The sequence below is a fragment of the Zonotrichia albicollis genome, chromosome 36, assembly GCF_047830755.1.
Source record: "Zonotrichia albicollis isolate bZonAlb1 chromosome 36, bZonAlb1.hap1, whole genome shotgun sequence".
Lineage (NCBI taxonomy): Eukaryota > Metazoa > Chordata > Aves > Passeriformes > Passerellidae > Zonotrichia > Zonotrichia albicollis.
In genome coordinates, this window is record NC_133854.1 from 223,258 (window position 1) to 245,177 (window position 21,920).

Genomic DNA, 21,920 nt, shown 5'->3' on the forward strand with positions numbered 1-21,920 from the left:
CGATGCCGTCAGTGTCCACCACAACCACCCCAGTGATTTCCACGACCTCAGGGACCACCCCAACCAGCACATGGACCACCACCACCTCCTCAGGGACCTCCACCACGCCCACCTCAGGGTCCTCCACAACCACCCCAGAGATGACGTCAACCACCCCAGTGACCTCCACAAGCACCACAGGGACCTCCACAATCTCCCCAGTGACCACCACGATCTCCTCAGGCACCTCCACAACCTCCACAGGGTCCTCCACAACCTCAGAGACCTCCACGACCGTCACAGGGAGCTCCACGCCCTCAGGGACCACCCGACCAGCACATGGACCACCACCACCTCCTCAGGCTCCACCACGACCACCTCAGGGACCACCCAACCATCTCAGGGTCTTCCACGACCTCACCAGTGACCACCCTGCCCACCTCAGAGCCCACCACGACCTCAGTGACCACCATGACCTCCTCAGGCTCCACACAACCACCTCAGGGTCCTCCATGACCCCCCCACTGACTTCCACAACCTCATGGACCGCCATGACCACCCCCAAGACCACCCTGACCACCCCAGGGACCTCCACAACCACCTCAGAGTCCACCACAATCTCAGGACCACCACGACCTCAGTGACGTCCACAACCTCCTCAGGCTCCACCGCAACCACCTCTGGGACCTCAACAACCTCAGGGACCTCCACGGCCACCCCTGAGACCACCCCGACCACCACAGAGCCCACCACAACCTCAGTGATGTCCACCACCTCCTCAGGCTCCACAACGACCACATCTGGGACCTCAACAACTTCAGGGACCATCACGGCCCCCCCTGAGACACCCACAACTGCACCAGTGACCACCACGACGTCCTCAGTGACCTCCACGACCACCCCAGAGACACCAACAACCACCACAGGGACCTCCACCACCCCGTCTGGGACCACCATGACCACCCCAGTGTCCTCCACCACCTCCTCAGGCTCCACCACGACCATGTCAGGGTCCTCCACGACCACCCCGACCATGCCAGGGACTTCCAGCACCTCCTCAGAGTCCACCACGACCACCTCGGGGACACCAACAACCGCACCAGTGACCACCACGACGTCCTCAGGGACCACCCTGACCTCCTCAGGCTCCACCACGACCACTTCAGAGATCTCCATGACCACTCCAGTGACCTCCACAACCTCAGCGACCACCACGATGACGTCAGCGTCCACCACGACACCCCAGGGACCTCCACGACCTCAGAGTCCACCCAACCAGCACATGGACCACCAGCACCTCCTCAGGGACCTCCACAGCCGCACCAGTGACCTCCACCACACCCACGACCAACACAGAGACCACCATGACCACCCCTAAGACCACCATGACCTCCTCAGGGTTCTCCACGACCACCACAGGGACCTCCCCAACCATCTCAGGGTCTTCCATGACCTCACCAGTGACCACCCTGCCCACCTCAGAACCCACCACGATCTCAGGGACGTCCAGCACCTCCTCAGGCTCCACCTCAACCACCTCAGGGACACCCACGACCAACACAGACACCACCACGATCTCCTCAGGCTCCACCACGACCATCCCAGGGACCTCCACAACCACCTTGGGGACCACCTCAACCTCCTCAGGGTCCACCACGGCCACCGCAGGGACCTCCATGACCACACCAGGGAGCTCTACAACCACCCCAGAGACCCCCACGACCACCCCAGGGAGCAGCCCAACCACCTCATGGACCACCTCGACCACATCAGGAACCACCACGACCACCTCGGAGTCCACCACAACCACACCGGTGACCACAACATCTTCCTCAGGGTCCTCCACGGCCTCAGAGCCCTCCACGATGCCATCAGTGTCCACCACGACCACCCCAGGACCTCCACAATCTCAGGGACCTCCACGACCTCAGTGATGTCCACAACCTCCTCAGGCTCCACCCCGACCACCCCAGGACCTCCACGACATCCTCAGGCTTCACCACGACCACATCTGAGACCTCAACAACCTCATGGACCACCTCAACCACATCAGGAACCACCACGACCACCTTGGAGTCCACCACAACCACACCAGTGACCACAACATCTTCCTCAGGGTCCTCCACGGCCTCAGAGCCCTCCACGATGCCATCAGTGTCCACCACGACCACCCCAGTGATTTCCACGACCATCTCAGAGTCCTCCACAACCACCTTGGGGACACCCACAACTGCACCAGTGACCACCACGACCACCACAGGGACCACCACGACCACGTCTGGGACCTCCCCAACCATCTCAGGGACCTCCACGACCTCACCAGTGACCACCCTGCCCACCTCAGAGCCCACCACCATCTCAGTGACCTCCACCACCTCCTCAGGCTCCACCACAACCATGTCAGGAACAACCACCTCAGAGACCACCACGACCACCCCCATGACCACCACAACCTCCACAGGGACACCCACGACCGTCACAGGGACCATCCCAAGCACCACAGAGACCTCCACGACCACCTCAGGAACCTCCACGACCACCCCAGAGTCCACCACAACCACCACAGGGTCCTCCACGACCACCCCAGTGATCACCACGACCAACACAGAGACCCCCATGAGCACCTCATGGACCACCCCAACCTCCTCAGGGACCTCCACGAGCACCCCATGGACCATGAGCACCATCTCGGAGACCTTCACGACCATCACAGGGAGCTCCACGACCTCAGGGACCTCCACAACACCTCCTGAGACCACCTCGACCACCACAGTGGCCACCACGACCAACACAGAGACCTCCATGAGCACCTCATGGACCACCCCAACCTCCTCAGGGACCTCCACAACCCCAGGGAGCTCCACGACCACCCCAGGGAGCAGCCCAAGCACCTCATGGACCACCTCGACCACATCAGGAACCAGCACGGCCAACAGAGAGACCTCCACAACCATCACAGGGACCACCACGACCACCTCAGAGAGCTCCACAACCATCACAGGGACCATCCCGAGCACCACAGAGACCTCCACGACCTCAGGGACCTCCACAATCACGCCAGTGACCACCACAACCAACACAGAGACCTCCATGAGCACCTCATGGACCACCCCAACCTCCTCAGGGACCTCACCACCACCCCAGAGATGACATCAACCACCCCAGTGACCTCCACAAGCACCACAGGGACCCCCACAATCACCCCAGTGACCACCACGACCTCCTCAGGCACCTCCACAACCTCCACAGGGTTCTCCACAACCTCAGAGACCTCCACCACCATCACAGGGAGCTCCACGACCACACCAGAGACGCCCACGGCCACCCCATGGACCACCACAACCTCCTCAGGGACCTTCACGACCATCACAGGGACCATCCCAAGCACCACAGAGACCTCCACGACCACCTCAGGAACCTCCACGAGCACCCCAGAGTCCACCACGACCACCTCAGGAACCTCCACAGCCACACCAGTGACCTCCACCATACCCACGACCACACCAGTGACCACCATGACCACCCCTAAGACCACCATGACCTCCTCTGGGTTCTCCACGACCACCACAGGGACTTCCCCAACCATCTCAGGGTCTTCCACAACCACCTCAGAGCCCACCACGACCTCAGTGACGTCCACCACCTCCTCAGGCTCCACCACGACCACCGCAGGGACCTCCGTGACCACCCCAGGGAGCAGCCCAAGCACCTCATGGTCCACCTCGACCACATCAGGAACCACCACGACCACCTTGGAGTCCACCACAACCACACGGTGACCACGACATCTTCCTCAGGGTCCTCCACGGCCTCAGAGACCTCCACGATGCCATCAGTGTCCACCACGACCACCCCAGGGACCTCCACAACCACCTCAGAGTCCACCACAGCCACCTTGGGGACACCCACAACTGCACCAGTGACCACCACGACCACCACAGGGACCACCACGACCACGTCTGGGACCTCAACTACCTCAGGGACCACCATGGCCACCCTGAGACCACCACGACCACCTCAGGGACCTCCCCAACCATCTCAGGGACCTCCACGACCTCACCAGTGACCACCCTGCCCACCTCAGAGCCCACCACGATCTCAGTGACCTCCACCACCTCCTCAGGCTCCACCACAACCATGTCAGGAACAACCACCTCAGAGACCACCACGACCACCCCCGTGACCTCCACAGGGACACCCACGACCATCACAGGGACCATCCCAAGCACCACAGAGACCTCCACGACCACCTCAGGAACCTCCACGACCACCCCAGAGTCCACCACAACCACTACAGGGTCCTCCACGACCAACACAGAGACCTCCACGAGCACCTCATGGACCACCCCAACCTCCTCAGGGACCTCCACGAGCACCCCATGGACCATGAGCACCATCTCGGAGACCTCCACGACCATCACAGAGCCAACCACGACCATCACAGGGAGCTCCACGACCTCAGGGACCTCCACAACACCTCCTGAGACCACCCCAACCACCACAGTGACCCCCACAACCACCTCAGAGACCACCTCGACCACCCCAGTGGCCACCACGACCAACACAGAGACCTCCATGAGCACCTCATGGACCACCCCAACCTCCTCAGGGACCTCCACAACCCCAGGGAGCTCCACGACCACCCCAGGGAGCAGCCCAAGCACCTCATGGACCACCTCGACCACATCAGGAACCACCACGGCCACCTTGGAGTCCACCACAACCATCACAGGGACCACCACGACCACCTCAGGGAGCTCCACAAAACATCACAGGGACCATCCCGAGCACCACAGAGACCTCCACGACCTCAGTGAACCCCACAATCACGCCAGTGACCACCACAACCAACACAGAGACCTCCACAACCACCTCATGGACCACCCCAACCTCCTCAGGGACCTCCACGACCACCCCAGAGATGACATCAACCACCCCAGTGACCACCACGAGCACCACAGTGACCCCCACAATCACCTCAGTGACCACCACGACCACCTCAGGCACCTCCACAACCTCCTCAGGGTCCTCCACAACCTCAGAGACCTCCACCACCATCACAGGGAGCTCCACGACCACACCAGAGACGCCCACGGCCACCCATGGACCACCCCAACCTCCTCAGGGACCTCCACGACCGTCACAGGGACCATCCCGAGCACCACAGAGACCTCCACGACCATCTCAGGAACCTCCATGAGCACCCAGAGTCCACCACAACCACCACAGGTCCTCCACGACCACCCCAGTGATTTCCACGACCTCAGGGACCACCCCGACCAGCACATGGACCACCACCACCTCCTCAGGGTCCACCACGACCACCTCAGGGACCTCCACAGCCACACCAGTGACCTCCACCACACCCACGACCACCCCAGTGACCACCATGACCACCCTAAGACCACCATGACCTCGTCAGGTTCTGCCACGACCACCACAGGACCTCCCCAACCATCTCAGGGACCTCCACGACCTCACCAGTGACACCCTGCCCACCCTGAGCCCCACCACGATCTCAGGGACGTCCAGCACCTCCTCAGGCTCCACCACCACCATCCCAGGGACCACCTCAACCACCTCAGGGTCCACGATGACCACTTCAGAGATCTCCATGACCACCCCAGTGACCTCCACAACCTCAGGGAACACCCCCACCAGCACATGGACCACCACCACCTCCTCAGGGACCACCACGACCACCTCAGGGACCTCCACAGCCACACCGGTGACCTCCACCACACCCAGGGCCACCCCAGTGACCACCATGACTACCCCTAAGACCACCATGACCTCCTCTGGGTTCTCCACGACCACCACAGGGACTTCCACAACCACCTCAGAGCCCACCACGATCTCAGGGACGTCCAGCACCTCCTCAGGCTCCACCTCAACCACATCAGGGACACCCACAACCAACACAGAGACCACCATGACCTCCTCAGGCTCCACCACGACCACCCCCAGAGACCCTCACGACCACCCCAGGGAGCAGCCCAAGCACCTCATGGACCACCTCGACCACATCAGGACCCCCACCACCACGACCACCTCGGAGTCCACCACAACCACACCGGTGACCACAACATCTTCCTCAGGGTCCTCCACGACCTCAGAGACCTTCACGACCTCAGTGATGTCCACCACGACCACCCCAGGGACCACCACAACCTCCTCAGGCTCCACCACGACCATCACAGGGACCTCCACAACCTCAGGAGCCACCACGGCCACCCCTGAGACCACCCTGACCACCACAGGACCTCCACCACCACCTCAGGGTCCACCTCGACCACCTCAGTGACCTCCACGACCACACCAGAGACCCCCATGACCACCTCGGGGACACCCACAACCAGTACATGGACCCCCACCACACCCACGACCACTGAAGTGACCACCATGACCACCCCCAAGACCACCCCGACCACTCCAGTGACCTCCACGATCTCAGGGACCACCACAACCACCTCTGGCTCCACCGCGACCACATCTGGGACCTCCACGACCACACCAGAGACCCCCATGACCACCTCAGGGACACCCACAACCAGCACATGGACCACCACCACCTCCTCAGGGACCACCACTGCCACCCCAGGACCTCCGTGACCACCCCAGGGAGCAGCCCAACCACCTCATGGACCACCTCGACCACATCAGGAACCAGCACGACCACCTTGGAGTCCACCACACCGGTGACCACGACATCTTCCTCAGGGTCCTCCACGGCCTCAGAGACCTCCACGACCTCAGTGATGTCCACAACCTCCTCAGGCTTCACCACGACCACATCTGGGACCTCAACAATCTCAGGGGCCACCACAGCCACCCCTGAGACCACCCCGACCACCACAGGGACCTCCACCACCACCTCAGAGTCCACCTCGACCACCTCAGTGACCTCCACGACCACACCAGAGACCCCCATGACCACCTCGGGGACACCCACAACCAGCACATGGACCACCACCACACCCACGACCACTGAAGTGACCACCATGACCACCCCCAAGACCACCCCGACCACCCCGATGTCCTCCACCACCACCTCAGGCTCCACCGCGACCACTTCAGAGATCTCCACGCCCACTCCAGTGACCTCCACGACCTCAGGGACCACCACGACCACCTCCGGCTCCACCGCGACCACGTCTGGGACCTCCACGACCACACCAGAGACCCCCATGACCACCTCAGGGACACCCACAACCAGCACATGGACCACCACCACCTCCTCAGGGACCACCACGACCACCCCAGTGACCACCATGACCACCCTAAGACCACCATGACCTCCTCAGGGTTCTCCACGACCACCACAGGGACACCCTGCCCACCTCAGAGCCCACCACGACCTCAGTGACGTCCAGCACCTCCTCAGGCTCCACCACGACCATGCCAGGGACCTCCACGACCTCATGGACCACCATGACCACCCCCAAGACCACCCCGACCACCCCAGGGACCTCCACGGCCTCCTCAGGGACCACCACAATCACTCCAGAAACCTCCACGACCTCAGGGACCACCCCAACCAGCACATGGACCACCACCACCTCCTCAGGGTCCACCATGACCACCTCAGGGACCTCCACAACCACCTTGGGGACCACCACGGCCACCCCTGAGACCACCCCGACCACATCAGGGGACCACCACAACCATCTCAGGGTCTTCCACCACCTCCTCAGAGTCCACCATCACCACCTCAGGGACCTCCACCATGACCACGACCACCCCAGTGACCACCATGACCACCCCTAAGACCACCATGACCTCCTCTGGGACCACCCCAACCATCTCAGGGTCTTCCATGACCACCTCAGAGCCCACCACGACCTCAGTGACGTCAGCACCTCCTCAGGCTTCACCACAACCACCCCAGGAACCTCCACAACCACCTTGGGACCACCATGGCCACCCCTGAGACCACCCCCGACCACCTCAGGGACCTCCGCCACACCCACAACCACCCCAGTGACCACCATGACCACCCCTAAGACCACCATGACCACCTCAGGGACCTCCACAACCACCTCAGAGCCCACCACGACCTCAGTGACTTCCAGCACCTCCTCAGGCTCCACCACGACCACGCAGGGACCACCACGACCACCTTGGGGACCACCTCAACCACCTCAGGGTCCACTACGACCACTTCAGAGACCTCCACGACCTCACGAGTGACCACCCTGCCCACCTCAGAGCCCACCACGACCTCAGTGATGTCCACCACCTCCTCAGGCTCCACCACGACCACCTCAGGGACCTCCATGACCTCCTCAGGGACACCCACGGTCACACCAGAGACCACCACGACCTCCTCAGGGACCACCACGACCTCAGGGTCTTCCACAACCACCTCAGGGACCTCCACGGCCACCCCAGGGACCACCCCAACCACCTCAGTGAGTACCACCACCATCCCAGGGACCTCCACAGCCACCTCTGTGTCCACCACGACCACATCAGAGACCTCAACCACTTCAGGGACCTCCATGACCACTCCTACGACCACCCCAACCATCCCAGGGACCTCCACGACCTCAGGGACCTCCACAACCTCCTCAGGGACACCCACGGTCACACCAGTGACCACCACCACCACCCCTAAGACCACCACGACCTCAATGACCACCACGATCACACCAGAGACCACCACGAGCATCTCAGGGACCACCACGACCCCTCCAGAGACCACCATGACTTCAGGGACCTCCACAGCCACACCAGTGACCACCATGACCACCCCTAAGAGCACCACGAGCATCTCAGGGACCTCCACGACTGCACCAGTGGCCACCACGACCTCAGGATCCACCACGACCCCTCCAGAGACCTCCACGACCTCCACAGGGCCACCCACGACCACACCAGAGACCTTCACGACCTCCTCAGGGACCTCCACGACCTTGAGGACCACCACGACCACCCCTGAGACCACCAGCACCTCAGTGACCACCACGACGACCTTCCCAGAGACCACCACCTCCTCATGGCCCACCACAACCACCTCAGGGAGCTCCACAACCTCACCAGTGACCACCACCACCTCCTCAGGGACCACCACGACCTTCCCAGAGACCTCCTCAACCTCAATGACCTCCATGACCACCTCAGGGACCTCCACAACCACCTCAGGGTCTACCATAACCACCCCTAAGACCACCACGACCACACCAGTGACCTCCACCACCTCCTCAGGGTCCACCATGACCTCAATGACCTCCACGACCACCTCATGGTCCACCACAACCTCCCCAGGGACCACCACCACCTCAGGGACCTCCACGACTGCACCAGTGACCACCACAACCTCAGGATCCACCACGACCCCTCCAGAGACCTCCACGACCTCCACAGGGCCACCCACGACCACACCTGTGAGTTCCACGACCTCCTCCGGGACCACCATGGCCACCTCATGGACCACTCCAACCACCTCAGGGACCTCCTCAACCACCCCAGAGACCCCCACGGCCACCTCAGGGACCTCCATGACCTCAATGACCTCCACAACCTCCTCAGGGACCACCACCACACCACCAGTGACCACCACCACCACCCCTAAGACCACCACGACCTCATGGCCCACCACAACCTCCCCATGGACCACCACGACCACCTCAGTGTCCTCCACGACCACACCAGTGACCACCACAACCACCCCATGGACCACCACGGCCACCTCAGGGAGCTCCACAACCTCACCAGTGACCACCACATCCTCAGGATCCACCACGACCCCTCCAGAGACCTCCTCAACCTCAATGACCTCCATGACCACCTCAGGGTCTACCATAACCACCCCTAAGACCACCACGACCACACCAGTGACCTCCGTCACCTCCTCAGGGTCCACCACGACCTCAATGACCTCCACCACCACCTCAGGGACCTCCACAACCACCCCAGAGACCCCCACGGCCACCTCAGGGACCTCCATGACCTCAATGACCTCCACAACCTCCTCAGGGACCACCACCACACCACCAGTGACCGCCACCACCACCCCTAAGACCACCACGACCTCATGGCCCACCACAACCTCCTCATGGACCACCACGACCACCTCAGTGTCCTCCACGACCACCCCAGGGACCACCACAGCCACCTCAGGGAGCTCCACAACCTCACCAGTGCCCACCATGACCTCAGGATCCACCACGACCCCTCCAGAGACCTCCACGACCTCGGTGACCACCACGACCACCCCACTGACCACCACATCCATCTCAGGGACGTCCACAACCTCCGTAGGCTCCACCACCACCGTCCCAGGGACCTCCACAGCCACCTCTGTGTCCACCACGACCACATCAGGGACCTCCACGGCTTCAGGGACCTCCATGACGACTCCTACGACCACCCCGACCATCCCAGGGACCTCCCCAGCCACCTCATGGCCCACCACGACCACCTCAGTGTCCTCCACGACCGCACCAGTGACCACCACATCCACCTCAGGGACCTCCATGACCTCAATGACCTCCACAACCACCCCAGAGGCCACCACGACCACCCCAGGGACCACCACAACCACCTCAGGGACCTCCACGACTTCCCCAGAGACCCCCACGATCTCAGGGACCACCAGGACCACCCCAGTGCCCACCACAACCTCCACGACCACCTCAGGGACCACCACGACCTCAGTGACCACCACCACGACAACCTTCCCAGAGACCACCACCACCTCATGGCCCACCACAACCACCTCAGGGAGCTCCACAACCTCACCAGTGACCACCACCACCTCCTCAGGGACCACCACGACCTTCCCAGAGACCTCCTCATCCTCAATGACCTCCATGACCACCTCAGGGACCTCCACGACCACCTCAGGGTCTACCATAACCACCCCTAAGACCACCACGACCACACCAGTGACCTCCACCACCTCCTCAGGGTCCACCATGACCTCAATGACCTCCACGACCACCTCAGGGACCACCTCAACCTCCCCATGGACCACCACCACCATCTCAGGGACCTCCACGACTGCACCAGTGACCACCACAACCTCAGGATCCACCACGACCCCTCCAGAGACCTCCACGACCTCCACAGGGCCACCCACGACCACACCTGTGAGTTCCACGACCTCCTCAGGGACCACCATGGCCACCTCATGGACCACTCCAACCACCTCAGGGACCTCCTCAACCACCCCAGAGACCCCCACGGCCACCTCAGGGACCTCCATGACCTCAATGACCTCCACAACCTCCTCAGGGACCACCACCACACCACCAGTGACCACCACCACCACCCCTAAGACCACCACGACCTCATGGCCCACCACAACCTCCCCATGGACCACCACGACCTCCTCAGTGTCCTCCACGACCACACCAGTGACCACCACAACCACCCCAGGGACCACCACGGCCACCTCAGGGAGCTCCACAACCTCACCAGTGCCCACCATGACCTCAGGATCCACCACGACCCCTCCAGAGACCTCCACGACCTCGGTGACCACCACGACCACCCCACTGACCACCACATCCATCTCAGGGACATCCACAACCTCCGTAGGCTCCACCACCACCCTCCCAGGGACCTCCACAGCCACCTCTGTGTCCACCACGACCACGTCAGGGACCTCCACGACTTCAGGGACCTCCATGACGACTCCTACGACCACCCCAACCATCCCAGGGACCTCCCCAACCACCTCATGGACCACCACGACCACCTCAGTGTCCTCCACGAGCGCACCAGTGACACCCACCACCTCCTCGGGGACCACCATGACCTCAGTGACCTCCACAACCACACCAGAGGCCACCACGACCACCTCAGGGACCACCACAACCACCTCAGGGACCTCCACGACTTCCCCAGAGACCCCCACGACCTCAGGGACCACCAGGACCACCCCAGTGCCCACCACAACCTCCACGACTACCTCAGGGACCTCCACGACCTCAGTGACCACCACGACAACCTTCCCAGAGACCACCACCTCCTCATGGCCCACCACAACCACCTCAGGAAGCTCCACAACCTCACCAGTGACCACCACCACCTCCTCAGGGACCACCACGACCTTCCCAGAGACCTCCTCATCCTCAATGACCTCCATGACCACCTCAGGGACCTCCACAACCACCTCAGGGTCTACCATAACCACCCCTGAGACCACCACGACCACACCAGTGACCTCCACCACCTCCTCAGGGTCCACCATGACCTCAATGACCTCCACGACCACCTCAGGGACCACCACAACCTTCCCGGAGACCACCACCACCTCAGGGACCTCCACGACCACCTCAGGGACCTCCACAACCTTACCAGTGCCCACCACAACCATCCCTAAGCCCACCACGACCACCTCAGGGTCTTCCCCGACCACTTCATGGACCTCTACGACCACACCAGTGACCACCACCACCTCAAGGACATCCACAACCACACCAGTGACCACCACGACCACCCCTGAGACCACCACGACCACCTCAGGGACCACCACGACCTTGGGGACCACCACGACCACCCCTGAGACCACCACGACCTCAGTGACCACCACCACGACGACCTTCCCCGAGAGCACCACAACCTCATGGCCCACCACCACCTCCTCATGGACCACCACGACCACCTCAGGGACCTCCACGACCTTCCCAGAGACCACCACCACCACAACCTCATGGACAACCACCTTGCTGACCTCCACCACCTCCACCACTGTTCCTCCTCCACCAGGTGAGTCCTCCCCAGGTGAGCTCCACCTTGTCCTGGAGGTGTCCCCGGGGTTGTCCCTGATGTCCCCATGGTGTCCCACCAGGGCTGTGTGAGAACGGGGGGACGCCCATGGCCACCGGATGTCTCTGCTCTCCATCCTACGCTGGACCACGCTGCGAGTTCTCCACCGACACCGTGGACACCAACCTGCGTGAGTGGTGGGGCCACCTCGCACCTGGGGGACCTGGGATGGGGGCCTGGGCACCTTGGAGGTTCTGGGCACCTTGGAGATCCTGGGCATCTTGGTGGTCTTGGTCTTCTTGGGGTTCCTCAGCACCTTGGGGGTCCTAGTATCTTTGGGGTCTTGGTCTTCTTGAGGGTCCTGGGCTTCTTGGAGGTTCTGGGCACCTTGGTGGTCCTTCCTGGTGTTTTTGGGGTCCTGGTCTTCTTGGTGGTCCTGGTGGTTTCGGGGGTTTTGATGTTTTTTGGAAGTCCTGGGCACCTTGGGCGTCTTGGTCTTCTTGGGGTTCCTCAGCACTTTGAGGGTCCTGGTGTCTTTGGGGGTCTTGGTCTTCTTGGTGGTTTTGGTCATCTTGGGGTTCCTGGTCTTCTTGGTGGTCCTGGTGGTTTTGGGGTTTTGATGTTTTTTGAGGTCCTGGTTTTCTTGGGGTTCCTCAGCACCTTGGGGGTTCTGGTTATCTTGGAGGTTCTGGTCTTCTTGGTGGTCCTGGTCCTCTTGGAGGTTCTGGGCACCTTGGTGGTCCTTCCTGGTGTTTTTGGGGTCATGGTCTTCTTGGTGGTCCTGGTGGTTTCGAGGGTTTTGATGTTTTTTGGAAGTCCTGGGCATCTTGGTGGTCTTGGTCTTCTTGGGGGTCTTCAGCACTTTGGTGGTCCTGGTGTCTTTGGGGTCTTGGTCTTCTTGGGGGTCCTGGGCTTCTTGGAGGTTCTGGGCACCTTGGGGTTCCTCAGCACCTTGGTGTTCCTGGGCTTCTTGGGGGTCCCTGATCTTCTTGGTGGTCCTGGTGGTTTTGGGGGTTTTGATGTTTTTTGAGGTCCTGGTCTTCTTGGGGTTCCTCAGCACCTTGGTGGTTCTGATCATCTTGGAGGTCCTGGTCTCCTTGGGGTTCCTGGACATCTTGGAGGTCCTCACCTCCATCCCACCCCACCACATGAACCCCACTTCTCCCCATTGCTCCTCCAGCGTTCCCTGGGACCATCATGGCCGCCGTGGACATGGAGGTGACCCTCACCAACTTCAACTACACCCAGGACCTCCAGGACCCCAACTCCGAGACCTTCCTGTCCTTCCAGAACCACTTCCGGCAGGAGGTGAGGACCTGGGGTGACCACGGTGTCCCACCACGGCCACCAAGGTGACCACAGAGGTGACCACGGTGACCTTCTGCCCTTCTTGCAGATCAAGAAGATCTATGGGACCGTCGCTGGTTATGAAGGCGTGAAGATCACCAGCCTCAAGTAAGGAGGTCCCTGACCACCCCCAAGGGCTGGGCTGGGGTGGGATGTCCTCAGAACCCCCCTTGTGACCTCCCGTGTCCTCCTCCTGAAGGTCCGGCAGCATCGTGGTAGGACACCAGGTGTTCTTCACCATGGCCCAGAGCAGCAACATCACCGAGAGGTTCCAGGAGAACACGGAGGAGATGGTGGAGAACCTGCGGGAGGTAGCGGCCAGCCAGGGCGAGTGCCAGCACAACACCTGTGGGTGACCTCCTAAAGCCCCCCCAGATCCTCCTGGACCCCTTGGTGGGACCTCCCCTGGGCCTCCGACTGGGGTCCGTCCAAGGGTGGTGGTCCCTGATGTCTTCTCCTCCCACCGCAGCCGTGCTGTGCCTGGTGCTGAGGGACAACCCCGTGGTCAGCGCCATGAGGGAGGTGATGGACCTGGATGGTGAGCATGGCGTGGAGACCTTGGGCACCCCATGGACCCTCCTGACCACCCCATGGACCTTCTGACCACCCCATGGACCCTCCTGACCATCCCATGGACCTTCTGACCACCCCATTGTCCCCTCCTGACCATCCCATGGACCTTCTGACCACCCCACCATCCTCTGACCACCCTATGGACCCTCCTGACCATCCCACCATCCTCTGACCACCCTATGGACCCTCCTGACCATCCCATGGACCTTCTGACCACCCCACAGAGCCTCCTGACCATCCCATGGTCCACCCAACATCTCCTGTCCCTCACCCACCACCCCCTGACCACCCCATTGTCCCCTCCTGACCATCCCATGGACCTTCCTGACCATCCCCATGGACCCTCCTGACCACCCACCCTCTCCTGTCCCTCACCCACCCTCTCCTGTCCCTCACCCACCATCTCCTGTCCCTCACCCACCCTCTCCTGTCCCTCACCCACCATCTCCTGTCCCTCACCCACCCTCATTGTCCCCTCGTTGTCCCCTCGGTGCAGAGCTGTGCCACCAGCGAGCCCCCCCAGGCTACGGTGACTTCTTCTGGCCGGTGGTGACCTCGGGGGTCCTGCACTGCGTCACCTCCTGCACGCCCAACCGGCCCCAGAGCCTGGAGTGCCACCACGGCCGCTGCCACGTCACCCTGCAGGGACCGCAGTGCTTGTGAGTGCCACCAAGGGGTCCCAGAACCTGTCCTAGATCCCACCAAGGGGTCCCAGATCCCACCAAGGGGTCCCAGAGCCCACCAAGGGGTCCCAGAACCTGTCCTAGATCCCACCAAGGGGTCCCAGAGCCCACCATGGGGTCCCAGATCCCACCACAGGGTCACAAGGGCCACCAAGGGGTCCCAGAACCTGTCCTAGATCCCACCATGGGGTTACATTGTCCACCATGGGGTCCTAGAACCTGTCATGGCGTCCTAGAACCCACCAAGGGGTCCCACATCCCACCATGATGTCCCAATGTCCACCATGAGGTCCCAATGTCCATGATGGGGTCCCACCACCCTTTGGGAGGGTTTCCAATGCCCACCATGAGGTTCCAATGTCCACCTTGGGGTCCCACCACCCATTGGGGGGTTCCCAATGTCCATGATGGGTTCCCAATGCCCACCATGGGTTCCCAATGTCCACCATGAGGTCCCAATGTCCACCATGGGGTCCCACCACCCTTTGGGGGGTTCCCAATGTCCATGATGGGGTCCCACCACCCTTTGGGGGGTTCCCAATGTCCATGATGGAGTCCCACCACCCCTTGGGAGGGTTCCCAACGTCCACCATGAGGTCCCAATGTCCACCATGAGGTTCCAATGTCCATGATGGAGTCCCACCACCCATTGGGGGGTTCCCAATGTCCATGATGGGGTCCCACCACCCATTGGGAGGGTTCCCAATGCCCACCATGGGGTCCCAATGTCCATGATGGAGTCCCACCACCCATTGGGGGGTTCCCAATGTCCATGATGGGTTCCCAATGCCCACCATGGGGTCCCAATGTCCATGATGGGGTCCCACCACCCATTGGGAGGTTCCCAATGTCCATGATGGGGTCCCACCACCCACTGGGAGGGTTCCCAACGTCCACCATGAGGTCCCAATGTCCACCACGAGGTCCCAATGTCCATGATGGGGTCCCACCACCCATTGGTAGGGTTCCCAATGTCCATGATGGGGTCCCACCACCCATTGGAGGGTTCCCAATGTCCACCACGAGGTCCCAATGTCCATGATGGAGTCCCACCACCCTTTGGGAGGGTTCCCAACGCCCACCACGAGGTCCCAATGTCCATGATGGAGTCCCACCACCCATTGGGGGGTTCCCAATGTCCACCATGGGGTCCCACCACCCTTTGGGAGGGTTCCCAACATCCACCATGAGGTCCCAATGTCCATGATGGAGTCCCACCACCCATTGGGAGGGTTCCCAATGTCCATGATGGGGTCCCACCACCCATTGGGAGGGTTCCCAATGTCCATGATGGGGTCCCACCACCCTTTGGGGGGTTCCCAATGTCTATGATGGAGTCCCACCACCTATTAGGGGGTTCCCAATGTCCATGATGGGTTCCCAATGCCCACCATGGGTTCCCAACGCCCACCATGAGATCCCAACGCCCATGATGGAGTCCCACCACCCTTTGGGAGGGTTCCCAACGTCCACCATGAGGTTCCAATGTCCATGATGGGGTCCCACCACCCTTTTGGAAGGTTCCCAACGCCCACCATGAGGTCCCAATGTCCATGATGGGGTCCCACCACCCATTGGGGGGTTCCCAATGTCTATGATGGAGTCCCACCACCTATTAGGGGGTTCCCAATGCCCACCATGGGTTCCCAATGTCCATGATGGGTTCCCAATGTCCACCATGGGTTCCCAATGTCCATGATGGGGTCCCACCACCCTTTGGGAGGGTTCCAATGTCCATGATGGAGTCCCACCACCCACTGGGGGTCCCACCACGAGGTCCCAACGGCGGTGTCCCCTCGGCAGCTGCCCGGAGCAGGAGCTGTTCTGGTACACGGGCCCGCAGTGCTCGGGCCGGGTCAGCAAGGTGGGCACCGGGCTGGGCGTGGCCGTGGCGCTGCTCTTCCTCACCTGCCTCATCCTCATCGCCGCGCTGCTCTGCCGCCGCCGCCGGAGCTACCACAGGTACCCAAACGGGGGGGATCCCAGTTTGGGGGGTCCCAGTTTGGGGGGTCCCAGTCTGGGGGTGAGCTCCCAGTTTGGGCTCCCAGTTTGAGTTCCCAGTTTGGGTTCTGACTTGGGATGGGACTCCCAGTTTGGAGAGGGGTCCCAGTTTGGGGGTGAGCTCCCAGTTTGGGGTCCCAGTTTGAGAGGGGCTCCCAGTTTGGGGGGGTCCCAGTTTGGGGGTGAGCTCCCAGTTTGGGGGTGAGCTCCCAGTTTGGGTTCCCAGTTTGGGGGGTCCCAGTTTGGGGGGGGGCTCCCAGTTTGGGTTCCCAGTTTGGGGGTGAGCTCCCAGTTTGGGTTCTCCCAGTTTGAGGGGGGGTTCCCAGTTTGGGGTCTCCCAGTTTGAGGGGGGGTTCCCAGTTTGAGTTCCCAGTTTGAGTTCCCAGTTTGAGGGGAGGTTCCCAGTTTGGGGTCTCCCAGTTTGAGGGGGGCTTCCCAGTTTGGGGGGGCTCCCCAGTTTGGGGGGGCTCCCAGTTTGGGGGTGAGCTCCCAGTTTGAGTTCCCAGTTTGAGCGGGGGTTCCCAGTTTGGGGGGTCCCAGTTTGAGGGGGGGCTCCCAGTTTTGGGGGGGCTCCCAGTTTGGGTTCCCAGTTTGAGTTCCCAGTTTGGGTTCTCCCAGTTTGAGGGGGCTCCCAGTTTGGGATGGGGTCTCCCAGTTTGGGTTCCCAGTTTGGGTTCTGACTGGGGTGGGGTCTCCCAGTTTGGGGGGGGCTCCCAGTTTGGGGTCCCAGTTTGGGGGTGAGCTCCCAGTTTGGGTTCTGACTGGGGTGGGGGCTCCCAGTTTGGGGTCCCAGTTTGGGAGGGGGCTCCCAGTTTGGGTTCTGACTCCCAGTTTGGGTTTCCCATCTCAGGAGGGGGCTCCCAGTTTGGGGGGGTTCTCCCAGTTTGGGGGGGGGTTCCCAGTTTGGGTTCCCAGTTTGGGGGTGAGCTCCCAGATTGGGTTCTGACTGGGGAGGGGTCTCCCAGTTTGGGGGGGGTTCCCAGTTTGGGTTCTGACTGAGGAGGGGTCTCCCAGTTTGGGTTCCCAGTTTGGGAGGGGGTTCCCAGTTTGGGTTCTGACTGGGGAGGGGTCTCCCAGTTTGGGCTCCCAGTTTGGATTCTGACTTGAGAAGGGTCTCCCAGTTTGGAGGGGGGTCCCAGATTGGGTTTCCCATTTGGGAGGGGTCTCCCAGTTTGGATTCCCAGTTTGGATTTTGGGGGAGGGGTCTCCCAGTTTTGGGGGGGGTATCTCCCACTCCAGTTTTCCCAGTTTGGGGTGGTATCTCCCAGTTTGGATTTTGGGAGAGGGGTCTCCCAGTTTGGGGTGGTATCTCCCAGTTTGGATTTTGGGGAGGGGTCTCCCAGTTTTGGGGTGGTATCTCCCAGTTTGGGTTTGGGGAGGGGTCTCCCAGTTTTGGGGGGGGTATCTCCCACTCAAGTTTTTCCAGTTTGGGGTGGTATCTCCCAATTTGGCAATTTTGGGTGGGGGTCTCCCAATTCTCACCCCCCCTTTCCCCTCCCCCAGTGACCTCCCCCCCTATTTGGGGGGTTCTTGGTACGAGCTGGACGATTTCTCCTGGCCCCCCCCGCGCGGCTCCATCATCCCCAACCCGGGGGTCGCCGCCCCCCCCCGCCGCCCCCAGACCCAATTCGAGGACCCCGAGACCTGGAGGAGACCCCCGGGACCCCCCCAGGGGGGTTTGGGGGGTTCCCCCGCCTTCAGACCGTCCTTGGAGAGCGTGGATCCCTTCCTGCAGGTACGTACACCCCTGCCAGGACCCTAAAATGATCCTGAATCCCCTTCCAGGACCCAAAAGAGACCCCAAATCCCCTGCCAGGACCTTAAAATGACCCTAAATCCCCTTCCAGGACCCAAAAATGATCCTGAATCCCCTTCCAGGACCCAAAAGAGACCCCAAATCCCCTGCCAGGACCCTAAAAGAACCTAAATCCCCTGCCAGGACCCTAAAATGATCCTAAATCCACTTCCAGGACCCTAAAAGGATCCCAAATCCCCTTCCAGGACCCTAAAATGACCCTAAATCCACTTCCAGGACCCAAAAATGATCCTAAATCCCTTGCCAGGACCCTAAAAGAACTTAAATCCCCTTCCAGGACCTTAAAGAGACCCCCACATCCCTTCCAGGACCCAAAAATGACCCCAAATCCCCTGCCAGGACCCAAAAGGGGCCCGAAACCCCTTCCAGGACCCTAAAGGGACCCCAAATCCCCTTCCAGGACCCAAAAGAGACCCCAAACCCCTTCCAGGATCCTAAAGGGACCTAAATACACTTCCAGGACCTTAAAGGGACCCCAAATCCCCTTCCAGGACCTAAAAATGACCCTAAATCCCCTTCCAGGACCTTAAAGGGGCCTAAATCCCCTTCCAGGACCCAAAAGGGACCTAAATCCCCTTCCAGGACCCTAAAGAGACCCAAATCCCCTTCCAGGACCTTAAAGAGACCCCAAATCCCCTTCCAGGACCTTAAAGAGACCCCAAATCCCCCCTCTCACTCTGTCCCCTCCCCCCAGCTGAGGACCCCAAGGCCAAGGGTCACCCCTGACCTTTGACCCCCCCCGTGGGACCTCCTGGAGCGCCACGAGGAGACCCCGACCCCAAAGAGGGGACCCCAACCCGATGAGGGGACATCGACCTGGACCAGGAGACCCCAACCCAAGTGAGGGGACCTTGACTTGGACCAGGAGACCCCAACCAGGGGACCCCAACATGGACCAGGAGATCCCGACGCAAATGAGGGGACCTCAATATGGATGAGGAGACCCCAACCCAAATGAGAGGATCTCAACCTGGACCAGGAGACCCCAACATGGACCACGAGACCCCAACCCAAGTGAGGGGACCTTGACTTGGACCAGGAGACCCCCAAACCCCAATGAGGAGACCCCAACATGGACCTGGAGACCCCAACCCAAGTGAGAAGATCTCAGCTTGGACCAGGAGACCCCAACATGGACCAGGAGACCCCAACCCAAATGAGGGGACCTCAATATGGATGAGGAGACCCCAACCCAAATGAGAGGATCTCAACCTGGACCAGGAGACCCCAACCCCAATGAGGAGACCCCAACATGGACCAGGAGACCCCAACCTGGACCAGGAGACCCCAACCCAAGTGAGGGGACCTTGACTTGGACCACGAGACCCCAACATGGACCGGGAGACTCCAGCCCCAACCAGGAGACCCCAACCCCAATGAGGAGACCCCAACATGGACCTGGAGACCCCAACATGGACCAGGAGACCCCCAAACCCCAATGAGGAGACCCCAACATGGACCTGGAGACCCCAACCCAAATGAGGGGACCTCAATATGGATGAGGAGACCCCAACCCAAATGAGAGGATCTCAACCTGGACCAGGAGACCCCCAAACCCCAATGAGGAGACCCCAACATGGACCTGGAGACCCCCAAACCCCAATGAGGAGACCCCAACATGGACCAGGAGACCCCAACCCAAGTGAGAGCATCTCAGCTTGGACCAGGAGACCCCAACATGGACCAGGAGACCCCGACCCAAATGAGGGGACCTCAATATGGATGAGGAGACCCCAACCCAAATGAGAGGATCTCAACCTGGACCAGGAGACCCGAACCCCAATGAGGAGACCCCAACATGGACCTGGAGACCCCAACCCAAGTGAGAGCATCTCAGCTTGGACCAGGAGACCCCAACATGGACCTGGAGACCCCAACCCAAATGAGGGGACCTCAATATGGATGAGGAGACCCCAACCCCAATGAGGAGACCTCAACATGGACCTGGAGACCCCAACATGGACCAGGAGACCCCCAAACCCCAATGAGGAGACCCCAACATGGACCTGGAGACCCCAACATGGACCTGGAGACCCCAACCCAAGTGAGAGCATCCCAGCTTGGACCAGGAGACCCCAACATGGACCAGGAGACCCCAACCCAAATGAGGGGACCTCAATATGGATGAGGAGACCCCAACCCAAATGAGAGGATCTCAACCTGGACCAGGAGACCCCAACATGGACCAGGAGACCCCAACCCAAATGAGGGGACCTCAGTATGGATGAGGAGACCCCAACCCAAATGAGAGGATCTCAACCTGGACCAGGAGACCCCAACCCCAATGAGGAGACCCCAACATGGACCTGGAGACCCCAACCCAAGTGAGAGCATCCCAGCTTGGACCAGGAAACCCCAACATGGACCAGGAGACCCCAACCCAAGTGAGGAGACCCCAACATGGACCAGGAGACCCCCAAACCCCAATGAGGAGACCCCAACATGGACCTGGAGACCCCAACCCAAGTGAGAGGATCTCAGCTTGGACCAGGAGACCCCAACATGGACCAGGAGACCCCAACCCAAATGAGGGGACCTCAATATGGATGAGGAGACCCCGACCCAAATGAGAGGACATTGACCTGGACCAGGAGACCCCCAAACCCCAAGAGAGACCCTCAAAACCCATGTGAGAACTGGGACCAGCTCCCAGTAGCTCCCAGTTTGCTCTGGCGCGCGGGACGCGTCACGAGCTGGGCGAGACCCTTGGAGTTTTTGGGGGGTTTTGGGGGATTTTGGGGATTTTGGGGATTTTTGGGGGAATTTTGGGGGATTTCTGTGGGGTTTGGGGGAGGGAACCCCTC

General features: G+C 61.2%; 2 protein-coding genes across 2 annotated transcripts; both read left to right on the forward strand.

The window, feature by feature from the left end:
• Positions 1 to 75: 75 nt before the first annotated feature.
• Positions 76 to 10,076, forward strand: LOC106630742 (uncharacterized; the record flags this gene model as incomplete). The annotated part of the gene is given in 10 exon segments (XM_074531453.1): positions 76 to 1,332; positions 1,378 to 1,816; positions 1,876 to 3,072; positions 3,075 to 3,756; positions 3,758 to 5,396; positions 5,443 to 6,279; positions 6,374 to 7,241; positions 7,305 to 7,599; positions 7,748 to 8,070; positions 8,073 to 10,076. Coding segments are annotated over 10 exon segments (9,096 nt in total), but the record flags the coding sequence as incomplete, so codon positions are not given.
• A 21-nt stretch (positions 10,077 to 10,097) lies between these two features.
• Positions 10,098 to 21,034, forward strand: LOC141726584 (uncharacterized). The gene is made up of 10 exons (XM_074531538.1): positions 10,098 to 12,696; positions 12,779 to 12,886; positions 13,877 to 14,004; positions 14,093 to 14,151; positions 14,243 to 14,391; positions 14,513 to 14,581; positions 15,113 to 15,275; positions 17,103 to 17,261; positions 18,804 to 19,035; positions 19,811 to 21,034. The coding sequence occupies exons 1-10, from the start codon at positions 10,131 to 10,133 to the stop codon at positions 19,847 to 19,849; spliced, it is 3,672 nt and encodes a 1,223-aa protein (XP_074387639.1). The 5' UTR covers positions 10,098 to 10,130; the 3' UTR covers positions 19,850 to 21,034.
• Positions 21,035 to 21,920: the final 886 nt, after the last annotated feature.